Genomic DNA, 18,695 nt, shown 5'->3' on the forward strand with positions numbered 1-18,695 from the left:
AATTGGGGCAGCAGCTGCTGATGACAGCGCCGAGCGATCAGGGGCCGGCACCGAGCGCCGGCAGTGGGTGTGAGCAGCGGGTGTGAGCAGTGGGACTGAGGCGCGCAGGGGCGCCGAGCGGTCGAGGCTGGCACCGGGCGCCAGCAGCGGATGTGAGCAGCGGCTGGCACTGGCAGCAGGTGTGAGTGGCCAGTGGGACTGTGGTGCACAGGAGCAAAGAATTTTCAGTAACCACCAGAGGCTCACCCTGATGAGTGACTGGTGCCCCGCCTCGGTCTGGCGCCCCTGCTCACCTGCTCCACCCTCCTGCCATGGCCGATGCCCGCCATGTTCCATGCACGCCCTCTGGTGGTCAGCGCGCATCATAGCGACCAGTTCAGTTGTTCCGCAGTTCGGTCTATTTGCATATTAGGGTTTTGTATATATAGATTAAACTAAATGGCATGTATTATGATAGTTGACATCTTAGTATTGTTTTCACATCGCCCTTTTCCCCTTGATCAGAAGAATTTAGAGTTTAGTTGATACTTGGTACATCAAAACCTTCAACCTATCATTGTGGTACCTTCAAAATTTCATCTTTATTGGTCCACAAACAGCCTTTCTAAAAGTGTGCTCTATGCTGGAAGAGGAACTCGAGTGTTTCCGGAACATAAAAACAAACTCTTTTCCTTTTTTCACTAGAAGTCTGGTCTAAAGAGAGGCTACAGAGCATGAGTTTCTTGGGCATGTGGAGTAAATGACTCACCTCTCAGAGGGCACTGACTCTGTTCCTCTAGCAACGATGCCTTTAAAATGATTTCTACCTTGTAATGGATGTTTTCATAAATAACCTCTAGGCCACAAGTAACTATAAAATCTAGAAAACTGTGACTCCTTCAAGCAATGAGGGAGTTCACTTGGCATGGAGTAAACAGGATACCAAATGAACTCGAAGCTAGAGAAAGTTAATGCCTCAGTAAGAGAGAGATGAACACATCTATCTATGGGTTTCCAGCTGGTGCTCTTTACATAAAAACACTACTCTTCAGGGATAGTCAGTAGGATTCCTTCTGTTTTTAAAATGCTGGCAAGTGCAGTGTAGTGAGTTCAGCCCAGTCTGGGGACTGGTCGCTCATAAAGTGGTGCTTTCTTCCTTTTATTGCTGTCGATGCTTCATTGAAAATCATTGAATTTTGGAGCTGTTGTCTTTTCACCCTGACCATAACTTTTTTTTCTATTCTGAGAGAACATAAATAAGACCTTTGCTTTTTATAGCATCTTGAGTATCTACGCAAAGTGGATTGATCCTGCATCCACTAACATACCTGATCCAGATCATAAAACATGTCCGTCCATGTGGGGCATTGTATTTGCGAATGGCCTAAACATGACACCCAGTGCTCTGGGTGGTTAGGGGATGCATGCTGCATCTCAAAGATTCAGAATTGTATGAATGTAAGAATTGTCCAACTATATCCAATATGCCCATTGTTCTGCCACTGCCAGTGGCCAATAAGATGGAATTATAGGATTCCTTCCTTCCTTCCTTCCTTCCTTCCTTCCTTCCTTCCTTCCTTCCTTCCTTCCTTCCTTCCTTCCTTCCTAAAATCATGAACAGGTATTGGCTGAGTTCTAAGCACATGTGAAGTTAAGTCAGGATCTGAAAACATTCCAGTTTCTCTCACTCACTACGGATTTTTCCTTCCTCGCCTTTTCAAAATTTTCCTTGAATACATTCACTTTTTTTTTTACTTGATACTAAATCTCAGATACTGCAGCGTTTTACTTCATCTTGAAAAAATAAAATTCTCCTGCTGTTGTTTATACATTGGAAATCATAATCCCATCTGAATAAGCACAACAGGATGCACAAAGTCTAAACTATAGTTGTCTAATACAACTGAGTGGGTTCCCTTTTAAAGACACATTAATAGACTGAAAATACATGTGTGGTTTGCCTTTTATTCTTTCACTTCAGAGTTAATAAGCTGTGTCTAATGGATTCTCTTTCCTTAACCACAGTTTATCCTGATACGTTATGGCTCAAAGATCATTTCCAGAAAACTGATAGTGTAATTGTATATTTTTTCATTTGATTTTTATCTTTAAGTAAATTTATACATTTTTCCTTTCTGGGTTTTTGCTGCATTTAGTTTCAACAAAGACCAACTTTAAAATGGTTAGATTTAGGTTGTTCACACCTGCAGCTTTTGGAGGTGCTCCTGTGTCTCCCTCCTCCCTCTGTGTCACCCAGTAACCCCCTAAATTCTTCCTACTCAGGTATTGCTTTGCTTATTCAATGCATCTTTATGTAAGCCACCACAGAAGCATGGGAAATGGTAGCTAACGGTACAAACACAGTACAGTGGGGCCTTGACTTACGAGTGTCCCGACTAACGAGTTTTTTGAGATACCAGCTATCTCTCGGCCGATTTTTTGCATTGAGTTGACAGAGTAATTTGAGTTAACGAGCTCAGTCTCTGAACGAATTAAACTCGTAAGTTAAGGCCCCACTGTATGTCTTCATAGGGTCTACAATCCAGTAATCAATCACTAATTCCTCTTTACTTTCTGAATATCTTTCAAATCCCCTCCATTTTAAACAGATTTATCCTGTCCAGGCCTGACTCCTCCGCATTCATCCACACCAGTTACAGATCTGACTATCCATCCTCGGCTTAACTCTTCAGTGGTTCCCATTGCCCAAGCAGTGGTCTTGTGTAATTCCAGTAAAAAATATTCAAGCAGCCCTCACCAGTTTGGCTTAGTGGATAGAGCGTCGACCTGTGGACTGAAGGGTCCTGGGTTCTATTCCGGTCAAGGGCACATGCTTGGGTTATGGGCTCGACCCCCAGTGTGGGGCGTGCGGTGGGCAGCTGATCAGTGGTTCTCTCTTATCATTGATGTTTCTCTCTCTCTCTCCCTCCCTCTCTGAAATCAATTTTAAAAATATTCAAGCAAATACCTGCAAAATGCATATTTATGTATGTGTATGTACTAATTTATGATGGATGTTGTAAAAGCTACTCCAAAATACTTCAATATTTCCAATATTTTTAAATGTTATTTAACTGCCAAATATTTTCATTCTCCCTGGAAAAAAATTTTAGTAATATCAGTGTGTAATGCTATTATGATTACTAGTATATGATTTTTAAATTTCTGGTAATGTCATGCACTTTGTACTGTGACTAGAAATGTCAGCTATACCATTTTTTGGTTGTGTATGTGTGTAAGGAGAGAGAGAGAGAGAGAATTTGTGTTATATTGTTAGTATTAACGTCAGTCTGGGGTTCTTAGAAATCTTAGAGAGCCACTTGTCCTTTTCTGAGCGTTTGTTGATTACAGCTGGATAATACAGCCTGCACATCCCTCATGCACCCGCGTGTGAACTGCAGCAAACACAGTGGGTGATCCTAGCAAAGCAAGCAGGGAGGCAGCCTCTGGTTGCCTGATCACCCACCCTCCCCTCGATCGCAAGTGTATCAGTGGGACATGGGACACTCTGCCATGCAGATGAGAGAAGAGCCCTGGAGTCTGTTGCCTACTAAATATTACATTTCAAAGACAGGCAAACAGAGGCATTTTAATTTTCTGCTCCCCGGTAGATTATCTTGATCATGCAACTAAACAGGAGCTTTTGTTTTGTGTGTGTATGTGTTTTCTTTTAATAGGAGCTTTTGTGATCGGCCTTCTGCCCTCTCCATCCCCCAGGCTCCCTTTCCCTGATGAACTCCTATTCATCCCTAAACGCCTTTCAGATATGGCCCAGTCACACCCACCCCAGAATGAGCTAGGTGCCCCTCTGCTACACTCCCTGCATGCCTCATGCCTATCGCTATAGCTACACTTACCACCTTGCACTGCCATTGTCTGCTTCCGGGTCAGTCTCCCTGCCTTGACTGAGAGCTCCCTGAGAAAAGCGAGTATATCTCACTTATGTGTATATGTCTGGAGCCGAGAAGAGGTCTGTGTGTTCTACACTATCTAGTGAAGGAGCACCTTTGCTGATTACTTGAGACGACAGCTGTGTGTCTAGAGGAAGCAGAAATGTCATCTGTGTAGCTGTACTTCGTATAATAATCCCTTCAGAGTTATGCTACCGGAAACATGCTCAGCCTCCATCCGCTCCAATTCCGGGGGCGTTTGTGGAGCTCTTCTCAGCACCCCGCCTGGGAACAGGTGCTGGGAAGGTGCGGCCGCAGAGCCTGCTTTCAGAGCTCCCACTGGGGAGGGAAGCAGCATGCGCCCATCCGCTCAGTCAGTGCAGACTTCTTCCAGCCTGCCATGTGCCGGGCACTGTTCTAGCACTGAGGATCGGCAGTGAGTGCAACAGACACAATCCCTGTACAGCTTACTTCGTAGTAAGAGGGTGGAATAGATAATAAGTCAGATGGAGATACAAATCGCTGTAAATAAAGAGGAGTCAGGATGGGGAGGAGGGGGTCTGTTTTATATCTGGTGGTTGGGCATAGACTTCACTGAGATGGTAACCTTTGATCAAGGACTTTATGGAAGTCAGGGAGTGAGCCATGTGGGCATCTAGAAGGCTGGGGCAAAGGAGCGCCACAGGTGCAAAGGTCCTGAGGCAGGCATGCCTCTGGCTTGCATTTCAGCATCAAGGAGTCCAGAGTGCCTCAGAGTAGCTGGTGGGAGGCGGGTAGGAGAGGAGGCCAGAGAAGTAGATAGGCCAGTTCAAGGGGGGCCTCGGATGCTGTTCCTAAAACGTGGGCTCACTCTGAGTGAAGTGGAGCCCTTTTGGGTTTTGAACAGAGTGGGGATGACATCTGACCTAGGATTCATGAGCCCATTCAGGGCCCCAGGTGGAGAATGGGCGATGGAGAGCAGGGCTGGGGTACAGGTAGGGGAGAGGTGAGACTTGGACCAGGGTGGCAGTGGTGAAGAAGGGGATAAGGGGTATAATTCTGAATATATTTTAAAGGTGGTGTTGTCTGGATTTGCCAATGGATGGGCTCTGGGACTGGATGCAAGCTGGAAAATGCTAAAGTATTTGGGTCCCCGCTCCTCACTCTTATCCTTCCGTGTAAGGAACCCTTCATGGCTGTGCACCCCTTTCCTACTTGGGCTCAAGTAGAAAGAGAAGCTACGGGATATTCACTCAGCCGACACCTTCTTCATCTTTCACTTTTGTCCTGTAAATTAGTTTGTTTAAGCAGCTCTCCAAGTTGAATGTTATTGTTTTGATTTCTCACTGCTAATATTTAATTTAGAGGCACTTTGCATAATTAATCTTTAATCATAATAAATGCATATGATAAACCCTAATTTGATTTATTTTAAATATTTACCTGGGTTTTATTACAGAATATTGGATTTGTTCACCACTTTAATCTAATGGCTAGGCCTTAGCCCCACTGGTATGGCTCAGCGGTTGAGCATTGACCTATGAACCAGGAGGTCCAGGTTCGATTCCAGGTAGGGCATATGCCCAGGTTGAGGGCTTGACCCCCAGTCGGGGGGCGAGCAGGAGGAGCTGATCAATGAGTCTCTGTCATCATTGATGTTTCTATCTCTTCCTTTTACTCTCTGAAATCAATAAAAAAAATATTTTTTAGAAAATGGCTAGACCTTCAAGAAATTTACGTTGAATCAGGGGATCATGATATATTACAAATGCAAACTAAGTTTTCTGTTAAGGTAATGTATAAGGCATATATGTAAAGAAGTATATAATCATTCAGAGTTGACTTTAAGATAGCAAATGTAGTTTTTCTTGATTACTAAAAATATATTGAAGTCATAACAATCGACAGATGTTTTGCTTATTTGCATTGTTAAAGTAACACTCTAACAGTCGTTGCCTTTTCACAGTTATTCCTTCATTTTTCAAGAACTAATGTGTGGGTGTGAAAACATTGAGTTGAGAGGAAATGAGGCCATTTAAGCTTAATATATTGCAATGAAACTAAACACTACTGTTTTAAGCTGTAACGTCATGATCCAAGTAGAGCAAAGCTAATTAGAATTTGTTTTGACAGTCATTTGTAGAATTTGTAGTCAATCACAGTAGCTTCTTTTTCTCTTTGAGTTTAGGTTCTGAAAGTGGCGCCAAATGATGGCTTCGCTAAAGTACATTACGGCTTTATCCTGAAGGCCCAGAACAAGATTGCAGAAAGCATTCCCTATTTGAAGGTAACTGTCCCGGCCCTTGCTCTTTGTTCATTTTCCGACTGTTTTGAGTCATTCTATGCATTGTACATGATTGGCATGCACTGCTGAGTCTTTTTATGGTGAAAATGTAAATCTTCTGACCATGACATTCATAGGCCAGTGTGGACCTTCACTGTGGTTGAGAATATCCAGTGTAGAAACACCGACTGTATGAGCAGTGACTCCTGGAAAAGACTTTATGAAGAAATTTCTAAAACTGAAGTGGTTATTGGTTTTTATTGAAACTTAAAGGTAGACCAAAGTTACTGACATATATTCTAAAATATGGGCAATGAATTAAATGGTTGAAACTAGTTCGAATAGGGCTCAGGACAGCTTATACAAAGTGAGGTAAAAATGCACACTGAATAGGTCAAACTCCAAAAAGCCTGGTAGCTCAAAATACTCAGATTAAAACATGCTGTCATTTCTCCCCCCTCATATCCAGTTGAATCTTTGTCAGCTGGCTAGCATCACATTTGGTCGAGCTCAGGGCTACCAGTGCCTGCACAGTAGAAATGTCCTCTATTTGTCCTCTCCACTCTAGTAGCCACTGGCCACACGTGGCCACTGAGCACCTGAAATGTGGCGAGTATGACTGAAGAATTGAAATTTTAATTCTAATAAATTTTAAATTAAATAATGACATGAGCCAGCAGCTACCATATTGGACAGGTAGCTGATTGAATGTCAATGGACTTTTTTTTTTTTAAGTAGTAGTATATTATACTTTTATGATCTCTTATAACACAGGGCTTAAATCAGAGGTACCAAATAACAGCCCACGGATCACAAATAGCCTGCACGTTATATTTGGCCAACATAACTCTTAAAACAATTTTAATTGCTTGCCTGTGTTGAGAATCTGAACATTTTATATAATTATGCAGATTTCTGGTTTCTCATAAAAGGTCATATCTCGCCCACATCCCAGCACGAGAGTGAGGTGGGCGTGCACCCCACAATCTGTCTTGGCTGTCACTGGGCCTCTGCAGATTTTCCCATCCCCTGCCACGACCCTGTGGGCATGTGCGTTTCTCTGACTTAAGGTGTTCCCCTTACGTTTCCTTTGACACAGTCAGGGCCTAGCAGGACTCTCCCTGCTTCAGAGACGGGGAAATGGGGGGCAGGGTGGTCCATTAGCGACTGAGGACATTTATTGGGGTGTCTGTCAGTCCAGAACCCTGATCACAGCTCTGCTTCTCTCCGGTTTGTTGCAGCTACTCCTCAACATTATGCACATAAAATTTCTTCCCAGGAAAACGGGCTTCTTGTGAAAAAGCCTCAAAGATGCAGATTTTTAAAAGGAAATCCTTGATATTGAAATATTTTTATACCTTTCTCCTTTTTTTTATTTTTTAAAGTTTATTCTCTTGCTTTAATATTTTCTCTTTCTTTTTACATAAATCTTCATTTCAGTCCTTATGGGGGAGATGGAGATAAATATCAGCTAAGTGTTTTATAATAAGACTTGTTTAATAACAGTTACATTCTCAGAGATTCCAATTCGCTTTAATCCTATCGAACGTTTTACAAAATACTTTGTTAAAAGGTGAGGGCACATTTGTTTGTAGAGGGAAAAATATTACTTGCAGTTGGGCCTCTGTCACCTCCGGCATATATGAGTAACTAAACAGTTTGGTTCAGGCATTGTTAAACAAGCCTCTAGGAGACATATGTTTAGATTTGGAAAACCAAATAAATGTGATAAGTACCCAGCCAAAGAAATTATTTGGGATATTGAAATATGATCACATCCACAGAGACAATTCACAAAGCATCGTACTAATTTTATGGGCTAATCTGCTGTTAATTAATGATGAATGTATTGTTAAATTTTAACTTTTACTACCTCCTTTTGGTTTTGCATTGTAAATATTGACCGGTAATCTAATTGCCAAACTTTAATGTTGAGATGAATTTGTCTGGTTCTTTGATTTTCAAATGGTATATAAAGATTAAGTAAATCAATAAATTGACTGTGGTATTCTTTCATAAATGCTAACACTGCCTTTTCTACAGGAAGGAATAGAATCTGGGGATCCTGGCACTGATGATGGACGATTTTATTTTCACCTGGGGGATGCCATGCAGAGGGTTGGAAACAAAGAGGTAATGTGTTTGTGATGTTTTTGTTCTAAAAGAGGATAGAGCAGGGGTAAATTATTTCTAAGAGAAAGTTATTTTTTTAACATGATTTTTTGAAGGTGATGATTTAAGTTTTTTTGAAACAACCCAACAACTCTTACTTAATCCTATAAAGAATTTTTCGGATTTGGCTTCTGTAGTTTCTTTCAAGAAAGTATCTGAGTGAATAATCATAAGAGCAGTCTCTAAATAGGAGTGTGTGTGTGTGTGTGTGTGTGTGTGTGTGAGTGTGAGTGTGAGTGAGCATGCCTATGTGTCTATGTGAATGTATAGAATGGTAGACATTGCCTTGAAAAATATTTTTTAAATGTGAGATAGATATCTTTGAGATTGTTTAAATATTTAAAAATATTTTAACAGTTTGCTTAGATTTATTTTTATTTGGGAACTTAAAAAGTGGTTATTTTAGAATGAAGTCTTTATTCAACTGATTCCTAAGCTCCCTGAACCCCATGGTTAATTGTGTAAATTACCCTGTGAAATATTTAATACCAAGTTTAAGATGAATACCTGTAGAAATACTAATAGCAGGTACTGACTCAGAAAAATGTAGTAACTAAAACAGGTTACATATTTTCTTTGTGGCTGTTAAACATTTTCTGGGTACAATGTCAGCTTCTTTAAAAATAACATTAGATCGCCCTGACCAGTTTGGCTCAGTGAATAGAGCGACGGCCTGTGGACTGAAGGGTCCCGGGTTCAATTCCGGTCAAGGGCATGTACCTCGGTTGCGGGTGCATCCCCAGTGGGGGGGGTGCGGGAGTCAGCTGATAGATGTTTCTCTCCCGTCGATGTTTCTAACTCTCTATCCCTCTCCCTTCCTCGCTGTTAAAAAATCAATAAAATGTATGTTTTAAAAAATAAGAACATTAGATCATTAGTCATGATGTATAAATGCCAGAAACTCTCCCAATCAGTCCACCATGATTGACAGGACATTGCCGGACAGTGAAGCCCACCTCCAGATAAGTGCTGCACCATCACATGGTCTAGGCTGGGCTCTCCTTAGAGCCACGGATGAAAGGATGAAGTAGACTCGAATTAGAAATAAGGGAGAAGAAATTGCTGATTAGCCATCACTTTGGTGTTCCTTCATTCTTTTAGGTGTAGATGCCTGATACCTCCTTTGAATGAAAGGGATAAGAAAGATTTTGCTGCCGTGTCTTAACACTGGATAAATGTTCACGTTTGATTTCTATAAATGTAATTATTCTCACTGATTAATTTATCTTTGAACATCTCAGGGTCCAGGGCAAAGACAGATAGATCAAAGAAGTCTATGGCTTCTTCTCACATCTTAGATGAAAACAGCCCTTACTTCAAGGGCTGAACACTTGTTAGGGGCTTGGGATTTGAACCTAGGAGACTGTTGTTCTATCCGCTTACTTATAATTAATATGCACAGAACAGCACAGTTCTTGAATTTTAAAAGTTCACAAGGACTTACATTCCTTACAGTGGAATGAAAACAAGTGGAATGTAGAAACCCCATGTTAGTATATGCTTTTTTTTTTAATATATTTTATTGATTTTTTACAGAGAGGAAGGGAGAGGGATAGAGAGTTAGAAACATCGATGAGAGAGAAACATCGATCAGCCGCCTCCTGCACACCCCCTACCGGGGATGTGCCCGCAATCCAGGTACATGCCCTTGACCGGAATCGAACCTGGGACCTTTCAGTCCGCAGGCCGACGCTCTATCCACTGAGCCAAACCGGTTTCGGCAGTATATGCTTTTTAAAAAAATACTTATTGATTAATTTCAGAGAGGAAGGGAGAGAGAGAAAGAAAAAAAAAAAAACATCAATGATGAGTGAGAATTATTAATTGGCTGCTTCCTGCACGCCCCACACTGAGGATGGAGCCTGCAACCCGGGCTTGTGCCCTGACCAGGAATTGAACCATGACCTCCTGGTTCATAGATCGACACTCAACCACTGAGCACACCGGCCGGGCAAAGCCCCATGTAGTATATCCTTGATGTTAGGTATGGGATCTGTGAACTGACTGTCATGCTCTGAGTTGCCCATCAGCAAGCGGCCGTCTTCATGTCCTCTGCTTGGAGCTCGGCTTCAGGCCCCCGAGAGAAGCAGCCCGCAGCCCAGTGCTGCCGAGCCTGATTAAGGTTGCTTTTGAGGAAGGTTTTCCTAACGGTGTGTTCCGTATGGACAGGAGTGGGAGGAAGACAGACCATGACCGTCTCAGCAGTTCACACTCAGCTGTTCCCAGCATTTTCATTACTCCCAAATCCCAGCTCTCCTCTCCCACTCACAGTCCGATTTGTATGTCCGTTGCTTGCTTAATGCCACCACACAATGTCACGAAGACGACTCTCTTATCTTCTTCCTCTAACCCCTTTGCCTTCCTGGGTTCCATCTCTCATTTGATGACATTGCCGACTTCCCAGGATCTGGACTTGAATCAGCTCTAGCTCCTCCCTCTTCTCAGAGGCCTCCCGTCTAGACAGGCCAGGATCTGAGCGTTAGCTTCCTAGTGTCTTTGGCGCCTGTGTCACCTTCCCTTTTGCTCAGTCTGTGTTGTCTGTTGTTACCTTCCATGTAGCGATGGCTGTAAAAACCTGACTGCTGCTTCTTGCTTTAGACTTAACTTTCATTGTCCAATACCCCCGTTGCAAAATAAAAATCAGTTCTATTTCCAAGAGAAGACATTCACGGTCCTCCACAGGCAGGTTGCAGCCAACTGTTCGCACCACAAGTGTGTCTCCAGGCCCCACTGCACACCGAGCCCCAGGCATAGTGGACCCTGGCCAGGGCCACGTATGACATAACCTGTTCCTTAGGTGTGGCCTGGGATTTTCTGAGTTGGAATCATTTGACGTGCAATTTCTGTGTCGTGTGTGTGTGTGTGTGTGTGTGTGTGTGTGTGTGTGTGTGTGTGTGTAACCATACCTGGCAATAATTTGAAGTATAGAAAACACATTTATTAAGAAGGTGCCCCCCAGCTACTCTATTTCAGTATTCTTGGTAAGAAGTATAAAAGGGAAACAATAAAGAGGAAAATTTCAAAGGATTCTAACTTAATGTTTTTGCAAATTCTTATTGAAAAGTAGTTTAGATGTGTGTGTGTGTTTTTCCTCTGGCTAAATTCATTGGGTCCTCTATGCAATTGAAGATGATTTTACCTTCATTGAAAATATGATTGAAGAGTAGTTGTGGAGCAAATTGTCAGGCGCTGTGGGTTATGGTTCAAGATTGTAGCCTTTTTAAACCTCAGCTTCACCATTTATAAATTGTAGATATTTGCAGTTCTCAGAAAGATCAACTGCTGATCACATGTAAAATCAAGTAAACTGAAAAGAGTTACCGAATATATGAAGTGGTACTGCTATCACACTTGATTTTTCTAACGAGAGAATTTTCCAAGTATGAATTTTAAGACGTAAAAGTCACTATAGTTTACATTTAAAGTATATCTGGAGTTTTAGGAACATCTTTTTATCTGCTTGGTATTAAAAGGTGGTGTTTAATTGATTAAAATGTGTATTTAAAATCACTCTTTAAAAGTAATCATTAGATCAGATTTACAGTATGGAGGGGTTACTGTTGGTAGATCACTACATTGTCCTCTGCCCTGAGGACAGTGGAGTGTGCGCCTGGGGGAAACCTGTGGGGAGGGCCTCCCGGAGGGCATATGGCCGGCATCATCTGAGGGAGACAGATGGAGCAGCGCAGTCTGCAGCCAGCTGTCCCGGAAAGGGCTAGTCTGCTTGGGGGCCAGTCATATCATGTTACAGCTAGCCTCAGGCCACAGATGCTATCCTTATGGCAGGGGGAAAAAAAGGAACAAAATCCCCCTTTAAAAAAAATCCAATATGGACTATCACTATGTTAATGCCAACTCAGAATACGATTTCCTTTTGTCTACTTAATTTTTTTTTAAAAAAGTCTCTTTTTATTTTTTTAATATTTTTTTATTGATTTCAGAGAGGGAGAGGGAGAAAGAGAGAGAAAGAGAGAGAGAGAGAAACATCAATGATGAGAGAGAATCATTGATCGGCTGCCTCCTGCATGCCCCACATTGGGGATGGAGCCCACACTGAAAATGTGCCCAGACTGAGAATCGAATTGTGACCTCCTGGTTCATAGTTCAACGCTCAACCACTGAACCACACCAGCCTGGCTTGTCTACTTAATTTAATGGAGGAGGATTTACACTGTTTCCTTGGGTGGCCTTCCTAAATGCGGACACAGAAAGAAAATACATGTGAAAAGAGGAACTCTTGATTTTAGAATTCTAATTCAATAAATGCAGATATCTTTGAAGAAATTAGCAAAATCACAATTCTTTTAAAAGGAAACTCAAAAACAGAATTTAAGAAATAAAAGCTAGACTGTATAGTCTATGTCAGTGTCTAAAATTGTTTATTACTCAACAAGTAAGTCCTCGACTCTACTGAACACTGAGCGAGACCAGAGTGCATGCAGCATGAATCCTGTGTTAAAAGACCACACAGGCTCAGGCTGGAAATAAAATCACACATTCACTTATCATAATGGGTCATAAGCAGGGACCCAATACAATAACAGTCTTCACCAGTGTAACAGGTTTGGGCACGCCTGACCAGCAAGCTCTTTATTTAAATCTTGCAAAGTAATACTTGATTATTAGTGACTTTACTTTTAAAATTAATAAAAATGCCTCGTTTGCAGTTCATTTTTCTGTTCTTTCAGGCGTATAAGTGGTACGAGCTTGGGCACAAGAGGGGCCATTTTGCATCCGTTTGGCAGCGCTCGCTCTACAACGTGAACGGACTGAAAGCCCAGCCTTGGTGGACCCCAAAAGAAACAGGCTACACTGAGCTGGTGAAGGTGAGTGTTAACTCAGACTGTCTGTCTCCTACTCACAATCAGGATGCCTCCGTGGAAAAGAAAGTCAGGGCAGAGAGAGTTTATATCCAGTGACATTAGCCAAACGTTCAGATGAGATGGTGAAGAAAGAAATTTTTCTTAAAGAGCAGTTCTCACACACTTTGGCTTCAGTACTCCCTCATACTCGTAAAAATGATTGAGCAATCTTTAGATAAATGTTTTCCATTTTTCCAATTTTTGTTTTCGAGAACATCTTGAATAAAATGCGTCCGTAAGACTTTAGTGATTAATGTGGTCTACTTGGGGAAAAGAAAGGTTGCCATGTGCTCTCAATGTACTTACATTGAGTAAGTCTTACCTGACCATGTTTATTCTGTATTTCACTGTAAAAACACACTTTATAATCATCATAAACGAATTGTGATCCATAACAATCATCACAATCCAGTATAAAGTCAGCTGCCGTCAGTTAGCCTCTGGGTATCTTGTTAATCAGAAAAGCATGGTGTGGCGACAGGGAATGCAGACTGCTTTAACGCTGTTCTATTCCCAAAGCAGAGACAGTCTAGGGAAAACAGCGCCCCTGATACGAGCATATGCTACCTTCAGCGTTGCCGGTGATTCTTTTCTTTGGAAAAGTCCATCCTCTCTCAGATTGTATCACACTGAGCTCTTCTGGTTCTCCCTCTCCCAGCAAATCTTTTTCTCTTGGTCTCTTTGTGAGTTTATTTCTCTACTGTAGCTTTTAGGATGCTTTCAAGTTCAGGTAACAGAAATGCAGCATGACCCTGGCTTACCCCAGGAGGAATCTGATTGGCTCCTGTGAAGGAGGCCTGCGGTAGGGCAGACCTCGGGGCTGTGTAATTGGGGAAGGTTTTCCTGTCTGTGCGCCTCCCACGCGGTCAGCTTCGTCCTCGTGCCAGCTTTCTTCCGGATGGCTGCCAGCAGCAACTAGAATGGGGCAACTGGGGAGAGTTGGAAAGGATTTGGGGGCTTCTTAACATTGTTCAGCACCATACCAGCCCTATATGGCCTTCTAGAAACCTCTAAGCCAGTGGTTCTCAACCTTCCTAATGCTGCGACCCTTTAATACAGTCCCTCATGTTGTGGTGACCCCCAACCATAAAGTTATTTTCGTTGCTATGAAAATTTAGTAATTTTGCTACTGTTATGAATCGTAATGTAAATATCTGATATGCAGGATGTATTTTCATTGTTACAAATTGAACATAATTAAAGCATAGTGATTCATCACAAAAACAATATGTAATTATATATGTGTATTCCGATGGTCTTAGGCGACCCCTGTGAAAGGGTCGTTCGACCCCCAAAGGGGTCTCGACCCACAGGTTGAGAACCGCTGCTCTAAGCAGACTCTGTTCTGTTGTTCATAACCATGTCACATGGGTACTCACAGTTATAAGGGAGTCTGAGAAACCAAGTAGCTGGCAACAGGCGGAGGGAACAAGTTTCCAGCAGGAGAAAGACTGTTGTCCCTCTCCTTCCAGCAGGGAGCAAAAGGCTTTCCCTTCTGTCTGATTGAGTCAACTGAAGTCACATTTCCGCTCTGGATGAGTTATTGGCAAGGGGCTATGAGATTTTCCTTAAAACAACAGGTCAACCCCTGGAGCAGGGAAAAGGCCATATTCCTCTACATTCAGTGGATTATCTGCAGGAGGGTGGATATCTGGACTAAATCAGCATCCTGTGAGGAAGGAGAAAGAGGCACAATGGATGCTGGGAAGGTGACCTAGTGTTCAGTGCCCTCGCTGACCTAGGTGTGCTCTCGGATCCAAATGTGGATCCTCACCCAGGCATTAACATCTTAAAGTGGAAACCTTCTAAATCTGGTAGCCACCGTGCTTAGTCAAAATCCTTTTAGGATTATCACCCACATTCAGGTTTTTCTGTGACAATTAGCTGCCATGGATGGTACATTTTCATTTAAATTATCCTCATTGTGTGTTCCAGGGAGATGTAGAGGGCCATTTTCTTGAAGTCATGAAGGCATGAGACAATGTTAGCAAAAGTCATCATTTGTTTGCCCCTGTTGTTGAATGTCATAGTTGCCCTTTATTGTGTACTTTGCCATTTGGGGGCGGGGGGGGGGGGAGGGAGGGGGATGTTGAGAGTCTATGCAACTCAATGAAAAAGATTTAGAGAAAAATATTCCACTGGAGTTTTTTCTTTTAGGTATGTGCTCGTTAAAATGTAGTAGGTGGTTGTCCAAATCACAAATATCAGAGCCCTAAGTGCCTTGGGGATATTTAACATAGAAATTGAAACAAAAATGGATTAAAGTCTTTGCTAGCATATAAAGAGAAACGAGAAAAGAAATCTCTTCTAGTGGGGAAAAAGCCATCATACCTTAAGAAAGTTGCTCTCCCTTTTTTTTGAGATTATTCTTTGATCCGCCTTATTCGGAGGTGAATTTAGATGTAAGCATGCATGCATAGGAAGAACATGGAAAACCAACAGCCAAGAGCAACGGGGAACCATTATTTAAAACATCCCTTTTGTATTTGTTTTTCCTGCTATCTAACTCTGTCCTCCATTCATCCCTGGGGAAAAAGAACATCCTGGAATCCTTTGAGTATTTGGGTGTTTCCGAACAGCCGCTCAGATATAAACAGATAAGTTTTCCTTTCCACATATTGTAGTTTTATTTCAGTTAGAGGTGGGCCCGGTAATATTTTGCTGATGGTGTGACACAGTACTTAAGAATGATTGATTAGAATGATAAGGCTCTCTGTCATTTGCCTTCAGACTGGAGCTTTTATTAAGAGATCTATTGTGTATGAATAACGTCACCTGGACAAAGAAGAAAAGACATACAGTAATAATAACATTAGTGGTTCAACATTTCTAGCGGTGTGATTAAATATTTGAATGTTTTCACTGAGCTGCTTTTGAGATGAACTGGATTGAGAAAGAAGTAAAAATGTCAGATTTACAGTGCAATTAAGCTGTAAAATAAGAGGATTCGTGATTGTGTAGAAAAGTGTTAAGTCTGAGGAAGTGCTGAAAACAGCGCCTTAAGATCAGCTAATAGCTTAATCCTATTTTTGTAATTCAAACTTTAGCTTTTTGGAAACCAATGATATTTTTTACTGAAAATGACAATATCACCAGGGGAGTTCAGAGAACTTGGGGAACCTGCTGGTTGTAGCCCCCTTTTGAAAAGGAGGACTTTTTAAAGGGGGTCTACAATTAGAAGCAGGTTCCTTTCGCTCTCAGCTCTGACACCTTGGGCAAGTCATTTCACCCAGCGAAGCGAAGCCTCCGTTTCTTTTATCTTTAAGTACCAAATAATGACCTCTGTTTTTACTCTCCTTTGAGCTTTTGGTAAGACTCAAAACCAAAACAAAATACAATAAAAACCCACCATCCAGGGTGTTCCTGTGTGTGTTGGCATGTGAACACTGCTGAGGTTATAGGACACGACTGCATGTGATGCCAATTATAGCAATAGCAAAAGGATAAAATATTTCCTATTCTTTGGATTATTTCAAACTAAAAGGCTGTTTTCTTTCTCAAAGTGAAATTGGTCGGTTTTCAGTGTTTGTGAATGTGGGGGGGAAAAGATGCTAAAAATTGGCTTTATGCGTGGCTTTCTTTGGGAACTCACAGTACAGTGTTTGATACTGTAGGACAATTGCAAACTGTACCTGTAGGTTGGTACTGCATTTGCAGTTCCAAATGTTTGATTGAGTAGGTCATGATCTATGCTTACTGTTGGTACAAATGTTTGATTGAGTAGGTCATGATCTATGGCTTACTGCACATACACACAGATTGATGTCTTAACCGTACACATACATGTATGTTCTCAGTGAAAGTAGGGTTCTTGGGGGTACTGCTAGAGTAAGAATTTCTGGGGGCCCCTCTGGGAGGATGACATACTGTAGAAAGCTTGATTTCTGTGGAATGAATCCCCTGAGTTTCCAAGATCCCGTCCTCCTTTGTCCCACCAAGGAACAAGTCCCAGTGTGCCTTCATCAGGGCCAAAATCAAAGCCGGTGTCCAGAGTTTCCATCCCATGTTGGAGCAGAGTCCAATCCAGCATCAGGCTGGCTTCTTTTGAGTTCCCAGCTGCAGTCCATTAGACCATCGTGTGGGGGGTCCACATGGCCACATGGCCATGGAGGGAACGGGGCAAGTGCAAAACAAGGGAGCCAAGAGGGAGAAAACTCCTTTGTCTCGGGGATTATGTATTTCCAAATTTTCATGGGCTTGTAGTGGCCCTGCCCTTCTGGCCAGTGGTCTCTGTTCCCAGGTTTGACTGACAGGCATCCTATGTCATCCTGACTTTACTGAACATGCATCTGTCTCCCCTTTGCTGCATCCCCAGTGCTTTGCAGGGAATGGACTGGAGGTTCCTTTGGAAGTGAAAAGTTGCAGCTTCCTGGTGAAGCTGCCCAAATGGCCATGCTTATAATGTCTGCCTTCCCTTCGCTCCTTTCCTATTATTAATAACTAGCTGATTACAGTGGTGTCACGTACACATTATAGGTCATCTGCTTATCTGTTTATCAGGTGATATATTTTGTGTGGACACAGAAAGCTTCCCCAGCAGACTCTTAGCTCCTTAGCTTTGTGGGGTTTGCTCCTAGCTGTGGCTCCCTCAGGACATAGCTCAGCACACTAGTCACAGTAGGCAGAGCCACGAAGACACCTTGGTCTCTCCTCTTACCCTTTTTCGACTGACATTGTTGGCCATTGTCCTTGCCAGTCTGGGCTATAGTCTGAGGACTGCGGGTCTCCTTTGCTGTCTGCATCCCAGACACGTTTCTCCTGGCAACCTGGACTGTCTTGCCTCCTGTATCCTAGAAGAAGAAAGCCTGCTTCTCCCGCTGTCTAGAAAAATTAAAATTCAGTTCTCCAGACTCTCGTCTTGCCCCCATGCTGGGTGCCTTGAGCTATCTTTTCCCTTCAGAAAGGATAATGAGAGACTAAATAGACAAACAGACCATATCCAGACTATACGTAAAAATAGAACCTTGACCTACAACCTGCACTGAACAGCCCGAGAAGCCAATCCCTTATCTACAAGCAATACCCCAGGAAGCCAGCTCACTATGTGTCAGGAAGCCACGTTGCTCTCTGGTGACAATCCGGGAAGCTAAACAATAACTTGTGTGTATTTGGCCCAAATGGGCTAAATGATTAGTAACTGACAGCTTCCCTAATGCTTGGCCCTGCTTCCAACATAAGACGAACCAGAGACAGCCATACACGCTCCTGTCAGCCCGCTCACAGTTGCCCCTGCCTCCAGCCTCCAGATCAGGTACCTTGGGCGCTTCTCTCTATGGCAGCTGTTCTCAACCTGTGGGTCGTGACCCCTTTGGCGGTCGAACGACCCTTTCACAGGGGTCACCTAAGACCATCCTGCATATCAGGTATTTACATTACGATTCATCACAGTAGCAACATTACAGTTATGAAGTAGCAACGAGAATAATTTTATGGTTGGGTCACAACATGAGGAACTGTATTTAAAGGGCCAGAAGGTTGAGAACCACTGCTCTATGGCGTTCCTACTTCTCAGCCAGAGTACCAGGGAGG

General features: G+C 42.6%; 1 protein-coding gene across 11 annotated transcripts in view; it reads left to right on the forward strand.

Annotated features, from left to right (window-relative positions):
* ASPH (aspartate beta-hydroxylase) overlaps nt 1–18,695 on the forward strand; it is a 192,588-nt gene that overhangs the window by 161,506 nt on the left and 12,387 nt on the right. For all 11 annotated transcript variants that reach the window (XM_059673092.1, XM_059673093.1, XM_059673096.1 and 8 more), the window contains 3 exons: nt 6,037–6,135; nt 8,176–8,265; nt 12,993–13,130. In XM_059673092.1, coding sequence (XP_059529075.1) covers nt 6,037–6,135; nt 8,176–8,265; nt 12,993–13,130 — 327 coding nt within the window. The remainder of the gene's footprint in view (nt 1–6,036; nt 6,136–8,175; nt 8,266–12,992; nt 13,131–18,695) is intronic.

The sequence above is a fragment of the Myotis daubentonii genome, chromosome 17, assembly GCF_963259705.1.
Source record: "Myotis daubentonii chromosome 17, mMyoDau2.1, whole genome shotgun sequence".
NCBI lineage: Eukaryota > Metazoa > Chordata > Mammalia > Chiroptera > Vespertilionidae > Myotis > Myotis daubentonii.